Below are 25,647 nucleotides of genomic sequence, written 5' to 3' on the forward strand. Positions count from 1 at the left end.
AATGTTTGGGGTAAAAGAAACTGTAAAAGATACAACAAACAACCCAAAGCGAGGGGAAATGAACACAACAGAATAGAAGAAGTGACACAGCTGCCACTCAGGGTGAAGCAGGAGCGGCCCTGTCCTTCAACCGGGGCTGCAGCTGAAGTGTGAAGGTGCTAGTAGTCAAAATAAAACATCTCTCCCTTTCATACGCTGACATGAGCACTCACGTATCTGTCCAGGTCGACCTTCTTTATAGTCAAATGTTTGCAAAACAAAACATACAGGTTTCTCCTCCGCTGTGCCGCACACAACTGAATATTATGAATTAAATGCTTGTAAGAGTTATGTGGAGCTGCTGCTGCTGCGGGATGACGCTCAAACATTGTGTATGTGTTGTCTAAAAGGCCCAAATAGGATCGAATGTCCAAAACAGGTAAAATACAGTAAGGCACTTGCTAGACAAATCCAACTTCAGATTGATTTTAAACACAGAGGTCATATGAACAGAACTTTTATTATACAATCAGCAAGTGTGGCCACCCTGTAGTTAAACAATAGGTGTGAATGGACTCTCCACAAATCACCATACAACTTTTGAACACACTTAAAAGATGATTAAACAGTGCACAAGGCTTTTCAACTGTTCCCTAAAACAGACACTGCCGGAGCAGGAATGATTTCTGAGTTTTCGAAACTTAAATGACAAAGCAGGGTGAATATCTGCAGTCCAACTAAGTGCTGCCTCCTAGAGTCTGAGAGAAGTAACTGCACGTTTTAAGTTTAAACAAACATATCTGGAATATCCTGATAAAACAACATCAGCAGTAACAATTATTGTTTAGGAAGTGTTTTTTATTATGATTTATAACTAGTTTGACAACTCTTAAAGCAAGTATACAAGGCTTACGAATACTAAATGTTATTTAAAAAAAAAAAAAAAAAAAAGAGGGACTAAGACAGGGGGGAAAAAACTGGAGTGGGGGAGCAGTCTGATCAATTTACAGGACCGAGCTGTACACATGGACGGCTGCCAACCTTGATGCTGGGCTCCAAACATTTCAAATTTCTAGGGGGAATTTTTTCAGCCTGGTGCACCTTGACAAATATTCATTAGATTTCAAAGATGTTTTTTTTATTTTTATTATTATTATTATTCCTCGTCTTTAATCTCATTTGTATCCTTCAGAAATCAGAACTACTTGAGAAAAACAGGGTCAGACTGAAAAAAGGTGTAATGAGATATGCTTCGATACTTCGAACTGAAAACAAAATGTTATTAACTTTCGGTAAAAACAATTCACCGCGCTGATCCTCACTGAAGACAGATCTGGCCTGGCGAGGTTGTCATCTCCAACCTAACGAGAAATAACTGAAAGGAAATATGCCGCCATCTTAAATTGGCTTTGGATGTTTGGTACTCTTGGTTGCTGGGATTAGCCCGGTGCCGTATTCCTACAGCAGCAGTATTCCTTGTTAACTCTCTCTGTAATGAAGGAAAAATAAATGTGTCCAGGCCTGTTGTTTGCGACATTTTCAGGTGAGACGCCGCCGCTGCTGCTTCTTCGTCTTCTTCTTCTTGCTTGCGACGTGCTGCTGCTCAGAAGAAGCCCCTGAATCACAACTTAGTCCAGTATCCCGAAACTCAACATGCCTGACGTGACGGGTCAGAGGAACACAGCAGAACAAAAACAAAACAGCCTCCGTTTCGGTCTTGTGGACCATTAAGCTGCACATTCTTTGAGTCTTATGCACATTTTGGATGACGGATCATCAAAGGAGTGACAGGTATCGTGTTGTCTGGGAGACCAGACTCCGGGACCAGAACCGCCAGGCTCTCCCCGGCTGTCGTGTTTCTGATACAGTCTTTTGCTTCATGATGGGGATAAAAGGATGAGACACAAACAGGCTGCCTCTGGTCAGGGAGCAGCAGTAATGAAGGTTTCTAGAGGAATCTACAGTGAACTTAAAGAGTCTCTTTAACAGAAATCAAACAATGATCGTTCTCTCCGGACCGTTATTGTCTTGCATTGTAGATATGTGGAGGAAACAAAAGCACAAGAGTAACAAAAACTGTCTTTTTTTTTTTTACGAGTTGGACGCTTCACTTGTGCAGTTCGGAGGAAGAGGAGAGGGGGGAGGAGGGTGGGTTATAAATGTCCAGCGGTAGAAACAGAGGGATTTATGGGACCTTCTTCTTTGACCAAGTGAAAAGTTTAGTATCTTTTCAAACGAGTCCTCATCTTCCATCTTCCAACCAAAAAACATGCTCCATCCTCGAGCTCCAACAAACTGCTCGGTGGGGTGGGTGTGAAGTCGTCCTGGATGCTTTCTGCAGACCCCCCCTTAACAAAAAAAAATGGACTCATGATCTGTATCTATGAGGGGAAAAAAAACGTCTTCGATCCGTCAAGACTTTAAACCGAGGGACTAATGGTTGACGAGACCCTGCAGCATCATCATCAGGCGCCGCGCCCTCTTGCTGAGCGGGCTGTGGGGGTCCTGCTGCAGGAAGGCGAACAGCTTCGGTCTGACCTGGGCCAACACGGAGGACATGTGGTCTCTGGTCAGCGGGTCGCCGTGGTCCAGGTTCATAACAGCATCCTCCAGGTAACTGCACAGAGATACAGATAAGAGACGGGGAGAGATGTTAGATAACCACGTCGACAAAGAGCCGGGGCAGATATCGTCTCTGGTAGATACGAGCAGGAGAGACGGCGCTAAAGAACAAGTGTGTTTCGCCATCAGGCAGAATGATGAAAAATAACTACGAACATGACGTGAGATGAAAAAGGTGGTTGACTTGTGCATCTCAAACCCCAAACCACAGCCTCCTTCACTCAGATGTAGAAGCAACACAACAGTAACTTGCACAGACTTTTGTGTTTTGACCCTCAGAGCGGCTGCGGGGGACACCGGCACGGAGCTCTATCACTGTCTCAACCGTGTTTTGCAGCTTGAATGTCAAGCGCCGTCCTTGATCACCTTCTTTCCTGGCCGCCAGCCCACTGTCTGCATGCGTATGTACGTATTCCTCTCAAATATCACAACAGAAATTGAATTTTGCTCACTCTCACCTGCGTCCTGTCCTCTCTCGCCACGTTTAACTCCTCGATTAATTGTTTTAGTCAAGACATCTGCTGACTGCTCAGCCCAGACTGTACGTACTCTCTGTTCGTGTCCTGCTCTCTCACTCTGTGTCTTTCCAGTTTCTACTATTTATCTCTGTGTCTGCAGAAGTACCTGGTCCCAGCCGAACCATTAGTGCTGTTCCCACATAGCAGAAAGCTGCCAAAACACTCTTCATAGGGACATTTAATGTCACTGCACATAACATCAGACATACTGCATGCAGGAGATAATCTGCCTCGAACTGAAATCTGTCCAACCCTCGCTTTAAAAAAAAAATCACTCACATGAACTGCTAATGATCCTGCAAAGACCACAGTTTTTGTGGATAATTGCAACTTCTCAAGTCTTAACAATGCCAGCAGTGCTTTTCTGTCTCTCTTGGTATCTCTTCTGGGTTCTGAAGTACAGCAGAGTGGCCTCCTTCATTTTGTGCACAGCTCAAAAAGCACTTAAACCTTTGGATGCAAAGTCTAAAGAGCCCGAGTTATCTGTCGTTTGATTTGAACAAAGACTTGAGAAGACAAGAATTTACCATGTGTCAACCTTGTGTTTTTGTATTATCCTACAATCAGCCTCGCTATTCACACTCAGTCACCAAAGCTTGGAGTTTCCTGTACTGTTTAAATGCAATTATTCATGAATGGAGGCGAAACTGACAATATGTTTAAAAAGTTTGTGATTTCTCCTGGTTGGATTCTTTCCTAGTGAACTCACTCCCACCGCATTCATCCAAACATGGCTGTATGAGCTCTAATAACGCTTTAGACTGAGCCACACCCCGCTGCCCTCATCTTTTTCTCCAGATGGCACACAGCGGCACCAGAGGGCTGTATTAGCAGCAGCAGGCAGCTGCAGTGTAAACGCAGCACCGAGTGTGTTGCTGTAAAAGGTCTCTGGTCGAGAAGAAGATTTTCTGAAGGAGAGACAAACAAGAGGAGATGGGATGCAAACACTCAGAAGACAAAAAAACAAATGAAGTGAGTGGGATGGGGCTCACTGAGGAGGAGGAGGAGTCACATCCGCTCATTTTGAGGATATAATACGGTTCAACACAAACACACTGTTATAGGAACAGAAAGAATAAAAAAAAAACAGAAGACAGGAGGGAACAACAGGATAAAAGATACAAGGACACAGAAGGAACAGAACGATTGAGAGTATCCAAAAATTGCGATGCTATTCACAGGTTCATCTGAGCTCCCCCGACAGCCATGTAGCAGGGCTACAGACGGAGCAGGGTGATGGGGTCAGCAGTTTAGCACCGTTTGGCACTCGGGAGACGAACAATAATGGACGTACAATGGAGATGAGATGGGGGGCGAAAGTTTAGGCAAAGACTGACTTTATTATTGATCGAGGGGCACATGGTGTTGGAGAATGGGCGTGTAATAAAATTCTAAGTGTGTTCGCTGCTATTGCTTTGTAGGGGAAAAAAAAAACTGAACATAAAATTAATTTGGGGAAAAGGTAAGCTTACACAGTTCACAGGTTTTTGATTAAAGCCAATGACATTTTCCAAATTTGCAGGTTATGCCTGCTGCATTGAAAGACAGGTTTTACACCAAGCTACAGCGAAGTGAGACAATAATTTAATGAGACGATGATTACCTGCAAAGTTTACAGATAACATTGTTTGCGTTGTTTTAAAAATGGAAACAGTGTGTGTGTGTGTGTTTTGGATGTCAATATTCATGTGCACAAATATTTAGGTTATTTTAATTATCTACGTAGAAGATTAAAATGGATTCAGTGGCTTGTCTGAGCTCTAAAATGACACCAGTAAAACCTTGTAGGAAGAGCACAGTAAAAATAAATAAAGTAATAAAATACACTGTGATGCATTTCTTTAGAAACCTGGAATCTGGTCCTATGTAGGTGTCGTTATGTGGAGGACAGATTGTGCTCGAGGCTTTTGAATGCAGATGATGTGCCGTGTCAGTTAGGGAGCAAGGTAAACTACCATATTGTCCCCAGCTACTTGTGGTTCCAGTGTCTTCATCTACCGTATTTTCCGCACTATAAGGCGCACCGGATTATAAGACGCACCTTCAATGAATGGCCTATTTTAGAACTGTTTTCATATATAGGGCGCACCGGATTATAAGGCGCATACCGTAGATGACCATTTAGTAGCAGTTAATATGCTAAATCGACTTGGAGCCCAGGCAGGAACCAGGCGCGTATTTGCAACAGGCTACAATTTATTTTAGCAATGAGCAGCACCAGACCATCATGCAAAGAACAAGGTGGTCACCATAGGACCACTGGAACAAAACTACTCCCGACATCGTTATTGACATCAAACAATAAATACAAAGACTGAGTTACCGCGACACAGGGAGCTGATCATATCAGTGTTATGAACGATAGCGGGAGGGGGGGTCGATCGCGGTAATTTCAACATAGCGCATTTATCTATTTGTCTTTGTCTATTAGTAGTCCAGCGCGACCTATCCCGCTGGCGCACCTGTGTTTGTGTGTCTTTGTGTGTGTGCCTGCATGCGAGAGAGAGCGAGAGGAGGGGCTGACTGACAGAAGAGGTGAGAGCTGGTGATACGCTGTTAAAAAAAACTTTTTTTTCTGTGCAAGGCAGGCTATGGTAAACACTTAATCGCCCCGGCGTTTATTTTGCCAAATGAGCCCAGACCCCGGCGGCTATTAGAGCACAGGCGCGTATTTGCACGCGGGCGACTATTTGGTCATCTACGGTAGAATAGAAGATACTGCAGTCAAACTGGGGTTACGTTATGCGTCCCCTAGATGGAGCTGAGTATGAATCAACCAATTAACCAATTGATCCATATATAAGGCACTCCGTATTATAAGGCGCACTGTCGTTTTTTGAGAAAATTAAAGGCTTTTAAGTGCGCCTTATAGTGCGGAAAATACGGTACAAATAAACACGCTACTCCGAACCTTTAGGAGCACCATGTGATCTTCACGGTGGGGAATGATGTCACTATGGACACGTGCAAAGATGAAATGGTCAATGAATCCATCATAACCTTGTTTTTTTTCCTCACCTGATTTTGAGCTCGGAGCGTGTTGTGAGGTTGGAGGAGAGCTGCTGGATGAGTGACAGCAGCACGGGCTGGCTGAGAGGGCAGGGGTGCTGACCAAACACCTGCTGAGAGTCAATAGTCTCGCACACATACAACACCAAGTTCAGATCTGTTGCCGACAGAGCCTGGGGACAAGCGAGAGAGAGAGAAAACTATTTTGACACATCCTTGACATCAACAGGTCAAAATATACAGTATAACCTTCCCTGTGTTAGATCTGTAGCATGTTACGTCAAAGACCGGGCTGCTTGCTTTATTCTTTGACACCACTTGTTTAAGACTTACCGTAACACAACCATCTGTTAAAACCATGTAAAACTATGAGTGCACCTAAACCCAGCTATGAGAACGAGTGTGAACCAGAAGCATGGAAATGTGAACTGAATTGTGTGAATGTGTGAAGATGATTGATTGCAAAGCAAAGAGAGCGTAGTGGCCATTTAGAAGCTGTTCAGGTAAGAACTTAGTAATGGTCAAGAAACAAACATAATGAGCATTCGTTGCACAGCTAATGTACAAGAGGGGTCGGCAAATGGGACTGCAGTAAATTGGTGTGGGCCTGATAGTCCTTTTGGGCCCGTGTGTGTGTGTGTGGAAATGCATTTGTATTTTAGGTTATGTGTGTGTTTGCATTCATTACCAAGTGGAAAATACAATTATGCTGCAACGGCTGGATGTATGTGTGTGTGTGTGTGTGTGTGTGTGTGTGTGTGTGTGTGTGTGTGTGTGTGTGTGTGTGTGTGTGTGTGTGTGTGTGTGTGTGTGTGTGTGTGTGTGTGTGTGTGTTACCTGCTGGAAAGCCTGGTTAAGCTGGCCCTGCTGGAGGAGCTGCAGGATGTTGGCCTGCTGTGTCTGGTAGTCGAGGTGTGCCGTGGGGACGGGCGTGCCGGCCGCTGACCTCATTGCCTGCATGATGCTGGAGGTGACCACTGCCTGCTGCTCCTTCATCGCCAGGCTCACCTCCCCTTTGACGATGCGTTGCACGTGGCTAAGAATAGACTCCTGCAAACTGGGCAGGAAAAGGGCAGAAGAAAAAACATAAGGACAAAAAAGTTACCATCAGGATTTTCGACCACAACGTCCGGATTGATTTGGCGTAGCGTAAACGTAAAAACCCAGAATCTGGGATTGAAGTTCTAGCTCAGCCAGGTATTGTCATTTGTTGTTTTAGGATTTTGAATTTTTAGTTGGCCAACTACTTGCTCTCTGCTCCACCCCCGACAAATGTATAAACTCTGGAGGGCATGAAATTAATTGCAGAGGGAACAAGAGACCCGATCGAATTTATGTTCTTACATTAGCCCCAGGATTAAGCTTTGCTTGTTTCTACTCTCCAATCCATTACACACCTGCTCGATAGGCAGTGAATAAGGCCAGGACCGCTGCTGGCATAGGCATCTGCTGATGTGCAGATCTGATATCAAAAATGTCTGCTCAGAATGCTAATCAGTGGTATCAGAAAAGTCAATGGGAGTTATTAATCAAGAGTTAACAATGACAGCTCGTAGTGCAGGATGCTATGAATGTTTCAGTGTTAAAGGCTGTAAGATTGTACTTAGGGAAATGTATAGATGTGGGTTAATGACATGATGCAACCCAATATCAAGTGGTGTAACCAGTATTTTTTCATAAAACTGTGACTATGTACAGGAAAATAAATCTGGGCTCAAATGTCGAATAAATATGATTCACTTTTGCAATGCAACACTATGTTTCTAGACAAATTTGACATCGCTTGTCACATTATTTAGAAGGAAAGAGGTGGTTTTAGGATCAGTCCTGCTCAGTGTTGCCAAAATGCATTTAAATTTAAATATAGAAACAGCAAAAAAATCTATTTCAAATTAATGTTTTCAGAAGAATTTTTTTTTTTTTTTAAGTACACTTAAGTCCACTGTAGGTGGATCAAATATTGAATATTTATCCTTCTTTTGTGGTCATACCGTTTGACATATTCAGTTAAAAAATGCTTCAAATGTCATAAAACCCATTACAAAATGTACATTTGAACAAATCTAATGCTTTTAAAAAACATTTTCTTTAAAGATATTTTTGAATTGCTCATTGCTAACCTTTATTTGTATCTGACCCATGTACCAAAATAAAGGTTGCGGACAAGGCGAGGGAAATGAGACAAAAAGTGGAAGTGGTTCACACACACAGGAGGAAATTCGGTTCAATACAGAAGTGATCAAACAACTTAATAAGCAGATTTCCAATCACAGTTGCTTTGCAGTGAGATCAATGATACTTAGCGAGGATACATACTTTCCCACCATCATCTGGATCTGGTGTTGGATCTCTCCCCGCACATTTGCTGTGATGTTATTGGCCATCTGATCGCTGGAGCTTTGGAAGCTGTCGATCATCTGTTGGAGCTGGGCGACCATGGGGTCTCGTGTCTCCTGCTCCCTCTGTTTTCTGCTCTTCATATGAGTCTCAAGCTGCTGGATGTCTGCAAAAGACCAAAACCAAAAGAAATGTATTTATTTGAGAGTAAGCTGTTCATAGCACCAGATTCTGCTTGTGTTAGTGGTTTGAAGAAATTATTGTTAGATACTATAAAAACTAATCAAATCACGAGGGTTTCTTGTCCCTGGCTCCAATAAATATTCATTTTTTAACAAAGCAAACTGAACAGAATGTATTATGCATATAAAATGTTTAGCCTTATGTTAGGCAGGTCCTGGATGATGTATCAATATGAGTTACAAATGAGATATTACTGTATTTCAGTGTATTCAAACGTAAACCCATGCATCCTCAACAAAGAGGATGTAAACAACACAGTTGATGTCGTGCACCGTAGTTATGTATCAGCACAGGTGATAATGTGGAACTCAAAGTGAGAATATTTACGGTACACTCAAATGATGAACTGAATTTGTTTGCGGGTTAAATTAAAATACGTGCAGCTCAAAAGAATGCACTCAGCTTGCTATTGTGGCCACTCTTAACTGTGTTTGTCTTCCTGCTCGACTCACTTCATGACAGCCTTGGTAAAAATTTGAAAAACATCATCTTCCAAGATGGGCACGAACACAATCTCGGAATAAACACATCAGTGCCTTTGCTGAGCCTGAAAAGGCAACGTTAGAAAAGCTGTCCCTGAGCTTTTTGAATTAGGCGGCTATTTAATTAGACTTAGATAAACAGACCCTGATTTCAGGGCCGGATACTGGACACAACATGAACAAAGCAGCATTCCTCCATCAAGAGCAGCACAGTTATTAATATATTTTCTGAGCCTTTTAGAAAAGTAAGTAGATTTGACCTTGCGTTGTAAACCTCAACTACATATTGGTATTTCATTGCAGAGGTTTCCTCACATTCTTGTGTTCCTTGTTTGAAGCTGTCATTGATTTGCTGGAACATGGACTGGCAGCCTCTCTCAAAAACAGGCAGCACAATACTCTGAAAGGCATCTTTATAGGCTGCCTGGATGGGCCCCTGCATCGCTTCGGCTGCTGCTCGACCGATTGCATCTGTCGTGTTCTGGAAAATATAGAGCAGAATGAGAAGATTTGTGTAAAACAAGAACAGGATAGTATACAGGACTCACCCTGCACAGCATAAATAAACAATATGAACTGCCTTGTAACTCCATGCCTCCACTAACCAGTCAGGTTACAGGAAATATGGTCAAACCTGCCCCCTCTGTTGTCGAGTTAGAGCGCTGAATAATGGCCAGAAGGGTTTTTGCAGAACATTAAATCACTCCATATCACTCCATCACCTTATCCTACTAGACATCCGTGTTGCATTGTGCCAAACTTAGCACATGGATTCTCCTCACAGGCAAAAAAATGTTTTTATGAGGTCACAGTGATCTTGAAATTTGACCTTTCACCTTCAAAATCTAACCAGTTCATCCAGTAGGTAAAGAAGATATTCCCTTCAGTGTTTCCTGAGAAGAGTGGGACAGACAACCTGAAAACATAGCACCTGCGGCCCTGAAAGTCTCCGGCGTGGAGGCATAGAAAGGCAGACAGGTGATGGAGTGAGCCAGCTACCTACCTTGGATTTGACCACCTTGCTGACATTGTCCTTCAGGGTGACCTCCACAGCAGTTAGTTTAGCAGCAATTGTGTTGTTCAGTTGACCCGTCACGGGCTCCAGGCTCTTCGAGATCGCTAGAGAGGAAATAATTAACAAGACAGATTAGCAAGCAACTAACCTATAATTAGGCCTGTGATCGAGGACGGAGTGAAACGACAGGAACATCTCATCTCCGAATTAGAGGGCAGGAGAGGCGAAGCAAGAAAACATCTCTCTTAAGACTGCTCAATATTAGTGTCACAATCCAACACACCTCAGCTGTCTTTGTTATATTTAATTCAGCGAATGCCTCGGTTGACCTCCAGCATTAAGATAACAATGTGATTTATTGATGTACAGCCTGATGTGCACTTTGTCCTTTTTTTCCCACTGCAAAACTAAACTTTGCAGGCAAGATAAAAGAAAGTAACCAAAACACACCGGTCAGAGGAGGACCAGATTTATTCCAACTTTGAAAGGCGTGTAAAACCTGCAATGACTGCTGAGGCTTTAAATCAGGGCTTCAGTGATCTGATTGTTAGAGATGTATCCACACACTATCACTCTGCAGCAAATATCATTTCTTTCAGAGTGTCCTTCAAAACATTTTTTTTTTTTTTTTGTCACAGCAAGTCACACGACATCTGCATTCAATCATCGAAACATCAAAACACTCATTTGCATCCACATTAACATTTGCAAGTACTTTTTGAAGAGACATCTATCTGCAGCAGCAACACCTGAACATGAAAATACTAGCTACATCTCAAACAACCAAATGGTGCGATACCACCATCATCTGGTAGAAAAGTTAAGGCTGTCTGTACTTACAAAGATGAGTCACCACCTACAGCTCACCTTGGTTTGTAGGACTCACTAAACCGAGTCTACACACTCTGGGGCGTCGACTGGCCTCATGTCAAGCTACAGCTACTACTACCACTACTTGTGGAGTCCAAAAATCATTGGAAGTTTTTAGGGCTGCCGCTAATGATTATTTTCATTATGGAATAATCTGTTGATTATATAAACAACTAATCGATTTGATCAATAAAATGTTAAAAAAAACGTTGAAAATGTCAATCAGTGTTTCCCAAACCATAAGATGACGTCCTCAAATGTCTTATTTTGTCCATGAACCAAAGAGATACTCCGTTTATTGTCATAAAGGAACAAAGAAACCAGAAATATTCACATTTAAGAAGCTAAAATCTTCTTAAAATAACTACCCAAACCGATTATTATATAATCAAAATAGTTGACGATGAATTTAATAATCGATTATTGTTCAATTAATCGATTCATTGTTGCGGCTCTAGTAGTTTTACACGTTGCTGCTTAGCATGAATTCCGAGTGTGAATGCCGATTCCTGTTCATAGACCTTTCCTTACTTTGAGAGTGCTGCTGCTGCCATGACGATTCATCCTATTACCTGTTTTTCTACCATTGAATGAGTTTAGAAACATTATTTTAAGGCTGAGAAACTACATTGTGTTGCTTTAACAAAGCCTGGTCATCTCCATCAGGGGACCTCAGCAAACCTCAAGATTATGAATGGAAAGAGTTTCAGGTCCATGAAAGAGGTTTTAAACACCTATACTCGACACCAAAGTGCTCAAAGAAGAGACTAACTTCATTTTCTCTGGGGGCGCCAAGGAAACTGAAGGTGGTGTCTTTGCTTAACTGAAGGTTTTGGCACAGCACACATGTACACGAAACCTCTTGCACTCCTACTTTTGAAATCTCTGTCATGAGTCTTCAGAAAGTTCCCCTCGTGTGAAGCGGAAATAACAACAGCCTCCCTCTAGTCGCTGCCTGGTCTGAAAAGCAGCTGGGCTTCGTTAGAGGCATCACCCAGCCCTTACTAAATACCAGCAGAGTGGAGGGGTGACACAGACCGCAGTGTATCTATGGCAACGTTGTTAAGGCAAGAGCTATTGACATTATTAGTTAATAGTTATTTCCCTGCCTCTCTTCCCAGTGTCAGTCATGTGAATAAAGTACAGGAGTACAGTGCTGCTCAATCAGATATTCTCTGTACTATTGATCATAGCCTCAATGACGTGGAAACACTGAAACAATCATTACCCAGACTCGTATAGTTTCACTTCAGATAGTAAATTAAGTCTTGTTTCATGTCCTATACAACATGTAATGTCCTGATAGCATCATATTTGAGATTCTTAAAAGCCTCCAGGCCTCAGTTACCTCAGGGTCTTTCTCTGAGGTGCCCTTCCTCACAGAATACCACAGGAAGACAGCAGTCTCTGCACATGAAAAGACTTTTCTCTCCTCCCTGAGGTCTATAAAATGCATGCTTGCCCACACACTAACGTGACTCTGGATACCGACATTATTTGACCTAAACAAAAAGGTACGTATGCCTTAAAATAAGAATGAATCATCTAAATTCAACGCTGCAGTCCTGGACCCTCGAGACGCCTTTGGAACATTTTTACACAAGTTGGTACTTGATGCACTTGAGGAAATTCACCTTCCTCTCTGTTGACATTTTAAGTGATGTGTACAAAGGCTCTTCTCTTCAAGTCACCTGTGGGTATAAAGTCACAGGGCATATACCACTCACTGTAGTGCTGTACTTAATCCTAACCACCAATAAGTGGATGAAATTTTGCTTTGTCACTGTGCCCCTCCTCACAGCAAATCCCCCCAAAAAATCCTTCCCGTCTATGCTGACCACGACTTTCAGGCCTCACCCAGAGATGAACGTGTTATTAAAAACATATTATCTTACACGGATGAGTTCCTAAAATGGTTTGGATTAAAAGTCAAACACATTTAATGTGCAGTCTTGTACAGAAATGTGTTAATCCTGCAGATAGAGTGTTAATGACATGCAGACGGATGAAGGCATTGCTCGCAAACTGATCAAGTGCCAGTCTCTGGTGGCGACTGTCAAAGAGCTGGGATTGATTTCAGATCACTGATGCCATGTTTGATTTAGCCTGTGCTTTCTGCACCTTTCAATATGAGGGAATATATCACACCTCTGCACATAGGAGGCCTGTGAAGTGTCAGTTTAATTGGAAGAATCAAATTGAGTATTTGAATTGTTTCCTTACTTTGTGGGACCGTTTTCTTCATTTCGTCTCGCAGCACTTTGTCCATTCTGTTGGTGAGAGCTGAGCTGAGGGTGTGGCTCAGCTGTTGGCTCAGCTGCTCCTGAAGCTGCTGCTGATGATTCTGACTCTCGGCCAGAACTCGCTCCAATCTGCGCTCTGAGGTCAGCGATGGTCAAGGCTCAAAAAATGTTATGGTGTTCTCAATCAAGACCAGCATGTACCGAATAATGACGCCTCTGCAGGGGTTTGTCCTACCAGAGGAGCGTCTCAAATGGAGCTCATCCTGTTTATAAGACCTTTTTTTCTGCAACTTAATCACTAAACTTTGTGCTTCCATGCTTTCAGTTGAACCAATTTACACCAGGTCTCTGGTTGTGTAACCAAAGAAAACACATGTTGCTACTGCGTGATTCAATTTAATGTCTGAATAATGGCACCGCTGTCGGCAAATCTGCAAAATAAACAAACTTTTGAAGACCAAAGGATACGTTCCTGTTCCTGGTGGTTGGTGAGGACGTGCTCCACCTGGACCATGATGGAGCTCTGCATGGCTTCAATTTGTCCACGCAGGTCAGTCAGCTCTCTCTGTTGGCTACGCAGGAGCATCAGCAACTCATCCTGCACCTCTACGTTCATCTGTGAATAAACATAAAAAAAAGGGAATGAACATTTTTGTGTTGAACACTGAATTAGGTAGATGAGCATTCACAAAAAGACAAGAACTAGCGGTAACACTTTATAAGTACACACAACAAGCATTGGTTAAGCTTTAAATACTGAATTCATCATTTATAACACATGAATACTCATTAGTATGTAGTTTATAAACACAGTTCAAAATGTTTTACTCATCATTGATAAGCACTAACTGTATTTATAAATGTTTAATAGTGTTAAAAGTTCGGTAAAAGTGTTACCGAACTAGCTAATTTGTAAACTGCAGAAAGCATCTGCCAGCTTATTTTGATTTTCCAGTCCACGAGAATCAACGACTGGTTTAAGTTACATGTTGACTATGACTTTCGAATTACCTCAAAAGATTTACATAAAACCATATATTACATAAAATAGAGGCATTATACACTCATTTGTGTGATAATCTCACCTGTGCAGCATCCATTTGCCTGGACTGAGAAGATTCACTGAGGAGAAGGAAGACAGAGAGAGACGTTATAAACATTAAACCACAGTGTAAATCCATGTAAACACTGTGAACATTCAAATCAATGACATGAAGACATCATCTTCCTACTATATTCCCACTCTGTACCCAAGTTTCTCGTGTATCAAAAAAATACCCGTCATCTTTTTTGGCCTTCCTCTTGAGTTTTGGCGAGCCTCGTGGCGAGGTCTTCCAGTCCTTAACTGGGAGTCTGTGAGAGGAGCGAGAGCCACAGTTCCCTGAGGACGACCCCAAGCTGGCCACCTCATCATCAGGGTCGCTGGGTAGACAGATACACAAACACACCACACGGTAAGAAAGCTGCTGTATGCCATGTGTGAAGCTACTGAATGCCATGTGCGCAGTAATCACCTTGGAAAATTAACATCATTTTTTTTGTGTCTTTTCTAAAGATGCGTTACCTCTGCTCTGCACCGGCATCTTGACTGTCATTCTGTGTGAGGTGATAGGAGCGCCGATGGTAAGGTGAGCTCAAGTGTCTGTCCTTTGACTCCTCTCTTGAACTGGAAAACAACAGACACAGGCCACAAATTAGGTTGATGAATCATTCTCACACTCATTTTACAATTTCAGCCCAGACGGGACACACAAACTGACTCAGTCCTATTGTTAGCGCCAAATTAACTCTCCATTCACAGCCTTACAAAACTACTTGTGTGTCTGTGTTCATAATGGCTTTTCTGTCATGGGTTTTGTAAATAGAGAACAAAGATGGCTTACAAGTGAAACACCCAAGTTTTGCGGTCAAATTTAGCAAGTAAGATTGCAGAACCTTATATATACGAGTATGTTTATAATTATAATTGTCCAAAATGAGGAAATTCTTACCACTCTCCTAGACCATTGTCCCTGAGACTGTTCCTGGTTTCTCTGGTAATATCAGGTGCAGCCGGCCAAGGTGTGAGGCTAACGCTGCCATCTGAAGACCCTCCTCCGACCCCAGGGTTCTCCTGCGATAAGGCGTTCTCCAGTAAAGACGGGGTGTGGCTGAGTCTGGGCTCCGACTCTGCCGCCCCACCCACTGGCCCATCTGCCCCGCCGAGTTCGAGTGGCAAGAGGCTGAGAGAGACAATAAAGTAGTTTGTTTCGTTTAAAGGACAGTGCTGGTGTATTTTCAAATTACCATTATGCTCAATATTACTTCTTACTAGGCTTTCCTTCCTTTTTGTCTCAGTAAAGCTGGGGACACACTACACTGCCGATTTAGAAAAGACTTGGAGTTCACACTAACCGACTGGCTACAGCAGATTTTTAATGACGACTGGAGATCACACATTTAACGACTTTGCCAGATGAGGGAGCACAGATTACACGATTTGTCAAACCAACTGAAGACACCTGAATGCACCAAACTCTCGCAAAAAACTCTTGCGGGAGTGACAGTTTAAGAGTGTAGTGTGTAGTGATTTCCACAGATGCGATTAGCTGAGTTAACTTGTGACTCACTTTATTGGCAGAAGTGGGCTGGGCTGGGCTTTTGTAAACAACGACTCAAATACGAAAAAATTGACAGGTGGTTCCCAGACCGAATCTCAATCTACATTGAGACGAGGTCTGGTGTTAGCCAGGCTAATCTGCTGTGAGAAATCCATAAAAAAGAAAAAACGGGTATGGATCAAGTTGTGGAGAAGTCGTCGTTGAGTTCATACGCTATTTAATTTGTCCCACCTCCTCTTTTTCATTGGCTGTGGGCGACGTGTTTGCGGTTGGATCGGTAACCAGTACACACTACCCGACTGCGTCCAGAATCGACTCAAAAAAATCAAACATGTTTGAATTGCTGCAGCTGAAGTCAGGCGGCGTCTGTTCGCCTCACACACTAACAGATTTCTGCGCCAACTTGCCAAGCTGACTGTCCCCAACTAGCGCCGACTGGTGCAGACTAGACCCGACTGTGAATCGTGGCTAATATCGGGCAACAAATCGAGTAGTGTGTCCCCAGCTTAAGATAGTAACATTATGATTACTGGTCATCAGCATACCCGTTGTTGGCACTGCGTGGTGAGGTGAGCAGGTGCAGAGCGGAGGCAGCGGAGGCCATGCTGTCCGTCTGGAGAGCCGAAAGTGGCAAGGGATCCAAGCTGGACACGAGTCCACGCTGAAGCTGCAAGGTCTGGGACGCAATTTCCGGCATATCCTGGGACATGGCTGTGGAGGCCGAGGAGATGACATCAGGGGAGCGGGCCCTGGTCGGAGAGGCCAGTGGTGGTAGGAGGGGAGAGTCCAAGATCTGAGAGTTGTCAAGTGCAAGGGGACCACTAGGGGATGCCAAAGCCTGAATATGGAGAGAAAAAACATTTTGAAAAAGACCAAAAAACTGAAAGAAGAAAAAAAAAACATATAATAGGAGAATTTTGAACAAGAGTGCGTCATGTCCTACCTGCAGGCTCTCCAGACCAGGCAGCAGCACAGCAGAAGCAGCTCTTGGGCTGCTGGTGGAGGCAGAAAGTGTCAGACTACTGCTGCTGCTGTTCTCTGCTCTGTTAGGACTCTGACTGACATCATCTATAACTCTGCACATAGTAAGACAAACATACTGCACTCAACCATACATGTTACTGAGAGCGACAAGAAAACAAAACAGGAACAAAATATGTGGGTCCGTCAACCGAATAATGTTGAGCAGGATCTGAACATAAAATATCCACATAAGATAAATAAAAGTCAAACACAAAAAAACAAAACATCTACACTGCAACTGGAACATCTGGGTTATTTAACACTAAATAAATTAAACTATTGAAATGGTTATAAAGGCACATGGTTAAAGGGATAATCTGAGAACATGTGCAATCAAGTTTCCAACTGTAATGACTGTAACTAACTACACACAGTAGGGAAGAGATGAAACATATTTTCACATTACAAAATCTCAGGTGGGTGGTTTTATACTACACAGTACAGAGCCACATACCTGTTGGTCGAGTCAGAATTGCTGCTGATTGCTGTTACAATGGTCAAACTGCTGGCGCTGCTGCCAGGAGACGCCGGTACCTGGAAGGCGACAAAAGAGTAAATTATGGGCTGCGAATGCTGTATAATGAAAGACAAAAATCAACTCCCACGGGTTAGAAAAACATATGTTACATTATTCCCCTTGACTTCCTTTTTTATGTTCCTCAGTTGACGTTTCACAAGAAATTTCAAAACTGTTCCGAACTAAAAGCATGATGCATGATAACGATGATGACACAGAACTGGGTGTCTTTTAATACCTAATATTTTCTTTGGCTGTTTAAGATGAACCTTCGTGTCAATTCAAGCAGCCAAAGATGAAGCATGTCTTCAGATTGCAGATAGACTGAATTAACAGGGTTATGGGTTTGTATCTGTAAAGCACAACATGCGGCACTCAACACTTGATGTGTGGGAGTCGGTACTATTCATGGGCTGAGATGTTGCTAGGTGACAAACAAAAACATGTCTGAAGCACAGTGTCCATCTGCTGGAGATTAAGTGTTTTTGACCATTTTGTGGACTGCATGTTGAACTAAAACTCAGAAGTAGTCCTGACAAGCAAATATCACTATATACAGTTGTATATAGTGTAAGTATTTCCCAGGTGCTGTATTGAGATGAGTAGTTTTACCGAAGTGCTTGGTGTCATGAAGGCATCTGGAGTCATCAGCTTGGGCATTGGTCCAGTGCTAGGGGCAGAGTTTGTGAGGAAGTCAGCAGGAGCAGGAAGAGACGGGATCTTCCTCAGGTCGGTCTGGGAACCGCTTCCTGAATCCTTGTCAGAGCTCTGGTCAGTGAGATGGTCTGAAAACCCTGCTGTAAATACAAAATGTGAAGAGTTCTTCACTTAGGCTATGTGGCGATATTTGACACACAACAAAATCAAAACCCATGTGCTATACATCGATGTCTTCACTATGCAGGATTTCTTTAAATGTATAATATGCAGGATTTAGCAATAAATAGAAACAATAATTTCAGATTTATACACATTATCCCTGTCAACCATTAGATAAGGAGTGTTGAGGCGTATTTTTGCTGCAGAGAACCTGCCCTCTGTTGGTATTTTCTTGTTTTGCTGTGTTTGGGGTGTTTCTGAGCTGCAAACACTTACGTAGCTGTCTATGATGTCAATGTCACAACCAACACACACCCACTTTTACGATGCAGGATTATTCAGCTATTTGGTTTGGTCAGATAAACTAAACACAGATGATCAGGAATGTAGACAATGGAAAAGAAACTTTTGTAAAAATAGAAAATTTAAATTAAATTTAAAAAAAGCTACATCATCTCCATGGACTGAGATTCATCCTTTATGTTTGCTTTATTCTGGACTGACTTACCAAAACCATCCTGAGAATCAGAATGAGGCAGGAAGGCTGCAGAGCTGGACCCCCCTGCGGGCTGAAACCAGATCTGGACATCCTGCAGACTCCTGAAAACACAAGCAGACACAAACACACAAATTTACCACTATTCTCTCCTTATTTTTGGAACTGTTGCACACCTGTGTGCCAGACTCAACCATGACATTTTAAACATCATGATTCAATTAGCTTGAACTGAAACATCATAAACCAGTTATAGCAATTTGGCATTTATTTATACTGACTGCCTATGAGCCAAGCTGTACTCTACTCAATGTGAGCTGGTATCAGACAGTCGGTGGAGGGAGACTTACTTGGTGTGAACACAGTAGAGTTTAATCTGGATCCCAGACTTGGACTCTGTGGGTCCTTGAGTGCCCTCTGGAAGAAAACAAACAGGATCAGTAATGCTGTGTTAAGTAGATCAATGCTGCTGCATATTTAATGTTCTAAAAGGGGAAAATAATTTTAATTCACCAATGATCCCAAAATGTTACCAAATGAAAGCTGAAAATAACAAATCACCTTTGTTTTAAAGGAAACTGTGTGTATGGCAGCCCTCTGAATAACTAATAACACGCCATACACAGTTTTCATGGGTAGAAACTCTATAAAAAGCAAACTACAGGAGAGAGGAGTGATTTGATTTTTGTGATGCGGTGCATGCATGCAAATGTGTTAATGTGCACCTGTGGTCATGCTCTCGCTCTCCTCCTCTGCAGGGAGGACCTCAGTGTGTTGCAGTCGGCTGTGGGAGACATCCCGGACTCCGAAGCTGAGGACGGGGTGGGTGAGAAGGAACTCGGACACAGCTGTGAAACTCGCCCTCCCTTTGTCCAAATCCTGTCGCAGCTCTATCACGTACAAAACCTGAGAGGAAAAGACACCAATACCATGTTGGTGAAGTCAAACGCAGGTTAAAAAGGTAATGTGTGTGGAAAGGTCCGGATGCCAAATCCAAAACATCAAGGATTTTGAGTTGGGATCACAGACAGACTATCTCTTGTTCTAGTAAGAGTGGCTTTTCGAACAAAATTAACTCAAACCGAGTTCTCTGAGATGAGGCAAGATTCAATTTGATTTAATTTGTGTTAATTTAACTGGAGACATTTCCTGAAGGAAGATCCGATTTTAACACACAAGGAGGCAGTTTGTCTTCAGATTAATGCTGAGTGTCAACGGAGTAACACTAGAGTGATAGAAAAGCAAGTTAAGTGTTTATAATTTGTATCACTATCAGGGGATGAGTCAGTACTTGATTACTGGTTTAAAATATCTAATGAGAACATTCCTGAAACTATGCATTTGAAAACACAGTACTAACCTTCCTCTGTACGTCGGTGAGGATGAGATACTCAGCAGCAAGGTCCAGACAGGCCTTCAGGCTTGGCAGAGCTGAGGAGTTGAAGGGATCTGGAGAGAACCTGGAAGAAAATACTCTATCATTAGTATCTTTAAAGCTAAGACATGGTACCTGTTCCAGATAACCCTCATGTAATGATCCCTCATGACATATCTTTATTCAAGAGCCAAATCTGACAGCTAGACTGGTCTGAAGCGCCAACATGTTGATATATACTTTGTGTTGGAAATGGAGGTTCTGCAAAAGTGATTTAAATGTTAAGCCAATGCATAACCTGATGGTCTGTAAACAGGTCCAGGAAACCGTGCACCACATCTTCAACTCCTGGTTCTGATCCGCTCCAGTTATGAGGAACCGCCAGAAAGGAACCCTACGGATAATAAACGTGGAAAAGACCAGGGAAGACAAAAGGAGAAACAGACCACACATTTACAAAAGAATCGAATCACAACAGCCTTCGTTTAACCCTAAAGTGCTGTAACATGACAAGTTTCACTGAAAGCTGTGCATGTATTAGTGTGTACTAACTCTGGGTCCTGCCGCTTGTGGTTGTCACAGAACAGAAGGCAAGAGAGGGGGCGCCCTCCGTGTGGCCGCAACTCATGGAGACATCTGGACAAAGTGAAGAAAAAAGTGAAAAGGTGAGGAGAAGATAAGAAAAAACTTAAATAGCCTGCCACACACACGCACTCAAAAACACATCCTCCTTGCTCACCTGGGCTTGTCCTGTCCTCCTTCTATATATATCTGCCAGAACTTGATGTATCCGTCGTGGCTGGCTGTGGCTAACACAGTCCCATCTGGAGACAAGGCTCCTTCACTGACTCGCTGGAAGGACACACATAAAACAACGCAGAGTGTCAGTGCAAGTAATTTATGTAGGAAATGCACTTTGTACTTTTGGTCGTTGTGGTTCCACTTTTTCCTCATCAAAGCATCTTCGACAGTTTTGTTGTTCAAGTGTAAGAGCTCTTATGGCTAAACTGTATTGACCTAATACTTTTCTGGTGAAGTCCTATTTTTAAAAAGTTAAAATAAGTGTTTGATATTGATTCGCACCTGGGTGTGTCCCTTCACTGTGATCAGGCCGTCCTTCAGGTCTGTGGCATCAATAGGCCAACTACTGTTGTTGGCTCTCAAGACTTCCAAGTCCCACACCTCTGCCTGAAAGGGGAAGGGAACAATGCTATACTGTGATTTCAGTTCTCTTTTTTATTTGTATTTGCAGTGATGTTTCCTTTAAGCTTGGTCAAATTGCGTTAAGGTAAAACACTGTTACCCTGTCCTCATGTAGAAGGGCCAGAGTCTGGCTGGTGTCATCCTGGTTTTCCTCATTGTCGTCCAGGATGAAGGGACACCAGATGAGACGACGGTGGGAATTCAGTGGAGTGTCATCTGGCCGTTTGATGTGAACCACTATCTGATCTCTGCAAGGAACACGAGTTAAGGGAAATGGGAGAGAAGAGGAATTCTTGGAAGATGCATTTCTGTCATTACTGGGACAGATGCATTTGGTGATGAATCAAAGGTTTTGAACTGTAATGTGCATAATTTCAGTGGTGGTTAGACACAGAAACATATGCAAATACAAGCAGTGGCATCAACTGCATGCAAGAACAAACAAACACATCCTCCCAAACAGTCTTTTCAGTTTCTCCCACATCAGGATACAGTATCTTGTTTCCGGTGCAGGTGAGCTGCCAGACCATCAGGTTGCCTGCTTCATCTACACAACCCAACAGGGAGGAGTCGAGATGGGCAAAAGCCAGATCTGTGACGGCTCCGGTGAACCCCTTCAGTAGGGAGCGCTCGGCAAAGCCCAGACTCAGGACACGAATCATTGCATGGTTGTTGGCTCCTGGAAGAGGAGGTGATGTTTATTTATTATAACGTATTATTAAAAGATAGATCAAAGAGCCTGTGATATCACAGTGGACTATTTAAATACTTGTAGTCTATACTTAACACAGATCGATGTAAATACACGATTACTGTTTCAATGAACAACTAACTGGACAAAAATCCCACAATCTAAGACACATAATTGTTTGTAATATTACTTATTGATTCATAACAATTGTTTGTTTTACTTTTTGTTTGTAGTAGAATTAACTGATAAAGAAATAGCTCAGGTAATCTCACCTCTGATGGCGTAGGCCAGGAAGGAGTTGGAGACAGCGATCAGTCTACCATAATAGTACTTGTGCTCCCAGTCAAACTTGGCAACAGGCTGAATCTTCACCTGAACAGAAATCAAATTCAAAATTATTTCATATCCTCTCAACAAATTACTTTTTAATATGTGGTCATGCTCTGCCTCTGGCCCTTTTTCTGTTAAGAACTAAATGTAAATACTGAAACTATTAATTAACATTCAAAGTGTGAAAATTAAAGCAGGGATAGATATCCATGTACTAAGATGAGCAGGTCATCACTTCTAAGGAAACAAGCTTGTGGCATTCTGTTGAGTAACCACAGATGCAGGTTTTGAAGTTAGAGGTTAAAAGTAAAATAACATAAATATACCATACTAATATATAACAAAATGAAAGCAACAGATCCTTTTTTTTGTTGCACAGTAGCTTTAATATTTTATTAGAGCATAGGTAGATACAACAACTCTATTTTGAAGGCGATAATCGGAGTTCTTACCTTGTTGCTGCCTCGAGCCTTACTGTTGATGCTGGAGTCCTGACTCGCTACAATCTCCACATTATTCGAGGTGATGGGGATACAGGTGGACCCATCATCACCCGTAAGGCAGCTGAAATGTTAGCAGATGGAAATCAGTGGATATATAGATTCAGTTTCTTCAAAAGCTAAAATGCTGACAAATATACTCTTGGTGAGTTGTTTAAGGGACCTATTCCAAAAACCCAACTCACATTATCTGAGTCTCCTGAGTGGTGCTCAAATCTGTGGAGATGGGTCTAGTAGAGTCTGACATGGTTGACCGATCAGTGCTAGTTGCTAGAATGCCGGCTGTTCCCAATAACCCGTTCAACTCTCCATTGAAAGATGGCTTTCTCCCAACATCACTTGGCTGTGCATCTGAAGAAACAAATCAAATGCATGGGTTATATCAGTACACACAAACATGTAAATTCAAAGCCAGCATGCAAAGAGTTAATACTTGTTCTGTAAATTTCTTATTAATCTAACAGCACTAACAGCCTCATGAACAACTGTAACTTAGAAAACGCCTGTTAGTGGATGTTCACATTCTGGCAGTGCTTATTCTTATTAGAAAAAACCAACATTTTATTCTTGTACAATTCTGTCCAGTTGTGTTTTATATTCCAGGTAAGGTGGATTAAAATATATTAGTACTGCTTGATCAGTTACAAGCTACAAGCTCCAACTAACCTAAAATGCCTGTTAATATACTTTAATAGCATGGTGAATGATGAATGGTGCCAGCAAGATACCAGTCATTTTTCCTCGCAGGCACTAGTCAGCTCTCTTCTTACTACAGCCTAATAGTTAATTCATACACAATTGATCATGTCGAAGTAGGGAAAACCACAAGTGGAGCTGATATATTTAATTATAACTGAATCAATACCACAAGCACGCGATGCTATTCAGGGATGTTCTAGTAAGTAGTATAGTATCTGACCGTATCAATGAATGATATACAACACAGCTGAGTGACTATTTATAGAGAATGTGGAGCACTGTTTTTTTCTTTCCATAAAAAGAAAACAAAGCTGCATACCTCAACTCAACAGTGAACACCGTTTACAACTGAGACTCATTAGGGCCAAATGTAGGACACCTGCGTTTTATTTTAACCGTCCACAATGACGAAAATGACTTCGTAACAGCGACTTGACAATTTAGAGGGTTTCAATTAGACTGGGCAGTTCGTAAAAGGCGCCATAAACACAGCTGAAATGAGTGGGACCATATTAGCCAAGAACAGCGACCTTGGTGCGCAGTTTCGGAGGCTCAAGCTAATTCTTGATAGCAGTAAAAGTAACTTGGCTTAATGCGGTATTTAAAAAAAAGCTCCGGTTAAAGTTTCCTACATTGTGGTCACAAATGAGCAATTACCATAGAAGGGATTTTGGATATACAAATGAAAAGCAAACATTTTGCTAAATCTCCGTCGCCTGGTATCAAAAAGATATAAGTTTACCTACTACACCAGAAAATAGACTGAAACAGAAGCTAGCTCGCAGCCTAGCGTAGCTAAAATGCTGGACACTTTTTTTTCCGGCGCAGTTAGCTTCCCAACTCTACGACAAACAAATAATGAATATGGAAATGAAAATTTAAAAAATGAATCAATGACATAACAGGTAGCGAAACTACAATAGCGCTAACTTCACTTCTGCAAAGCAAAGCAAAGCGTGCTAAACCATCCTCTAACGATTTAGCATGCTAGTTAGCTTAGCATTAGCTTCTGCGGCCTAAACGTCGTTTTTCCGTTCCCGGTCCAAACTTACCGGTGCTGTTACCGGGACGGTCGAGCTTGAGGATATCCCGGAGATGCTGGGTCGCACCCTCGATATCTATATTGGAGTTATTGGACGCCATGGGTGAGGGAAAGGGGGAGACGACTGGGTTTATTTAAGGGGGGAGAGAATAATAATTTCTTTTTTTGACGCGATGCTGCCTGTCAGTGTTGTTCACTTCGTTCACCCAGAGCAACCGTCTAAACTTCCGGTTACGTCCGCGCCGTAGGTTCCGACGTGTCCGCGCGTGCGTCAGGTCATTGGTTCCTACCTACCTCAAAATTCCAATGAGGATTACACAATGCACACATATTATCAAACGTCACATCTGTTTCTATAAATAGTGTTTTTCCTTTTATCATTTTTGGTCTATTGATGTGCATTTGCTTCCTGATAATTTTATCATCAGCCTCAAAACCTAAAACTAAGCTCATAATGAATCTAACTAGATGGGCACTGATCTGAATGAAAATACCCCCAGACTATATCAGACTCATTCTTTTATAGCCACCAAAACGGAAAACTTGAAAATTGCCAGTATCCAAAATATGACGATGATGACACGATACTGAACAGTTACAATAAGTTAATACACATAGAATTAGAGGCCATTAACATCAATCCAAAGATAGTATCACATTTTATATAATCGTCGTTTGTTATAGCCTACTAATGTAAAGAGTGAAAAAAAGGAAAAGAAAAGAAAAAAGGTTTGACTCCGTTTTAGATGCAGAGATGCTCCTCACTCTGGCCCCCTGGTGGCACACCACTTTAACCCCATATTAAAGGTGCCAGTCTTTGTAGTAGTTTTCCCAAGTTCAAAACACTGCAGCTTGCCATTATTACTCCTTCTATCCCCATGCAGACATGATATCAAACCATTATGGTCTCCTGTTTCTATTATGGTTTTTCTTTTTCTTTTTGCTGTTGTTTTTCGTTTTACCTGCACATCCTTGTAAAGACATAACTTACACCCTGATTGCATGTTTTGACAGTTCTGTGATGAACAGGAGAT

The 25,647-nt window shown here is 42.3% G+C and overlaps 1 protein-coding gene across 2 annotated transcripts; it reads right to left on the reverse strand.

Moving 5' to 3' along the window:
- edc4 (enhancer of mRNA decapping 4) lies at positions 1–24,852 on the reverse strand. Of its 2 annotated transcripts, none has more exons than XM_083973983.1 (30): positions 24,624–24,852; positions 23,058–23,223; positions 22,825–22,936; positions 22,315–22,414; positions 21,844–22,030; positions 21,452–21,599; positions 21,232–21,336; positions 20,888–21,000; positions 20,701–20,784; positions 20,447–20,542; positions 20,134–20,233; positions 19,499–19,679; positions 19,124–19,190; positions 18,786–18,877; positions 18,071–18,252; positions 17,396–17,475; positions 16,862–16,994; positions 16,464–16,756; positions 15,310–15,540; positions 14,883–14,984; positions 14,597–14,740; positions 14,404–14,440; positions 13,787–13,934; positions 13,299–13,454; positions 10,194–10,309; positions 9,506–9,671; positions 8,445–8,631; positions 6,966–7,185; positions 6,138–6,301; positions 1–2,596 (listed from the first exon to the last, which is right to left on the reverse strand). In XM_083973983.1, the coding sequence occupies exons 1-30, from the start codon at positions 24,712–24,714 to the stop codon at positions 2,413–2,415; spliced, it is 4,185 nt and encodes a 1,394-aa protein (XP_083830109.1). In that variant the 5' UTR covers positions 24,715–24,852; the 3' UTR covers positions 1–2,412. The 2 variants fall into 2 exon arrangements, with proteins under 2 accessions (XP_083830109.1, XP_083830108.1); XM_083973982.1 differs by having other exon boundaries at positions 18,071–18,255.
- Between the last annotated feature and the right edge of the window lie 795 nt (positions 24,853–25,647).

This window comes from Trachurus trachurus, assembly GCF_905171665.1.
Source record: "Trachurus trachurus genome assembly, chromosome: 6".
Classification (NCBI taxonomy): domain Eukaryota; kingdom Metazoa; phylum Chordata; class Actinopteri; order Carangiformes; family Carangidae; genus Trachurus; species Trachurus trachurus.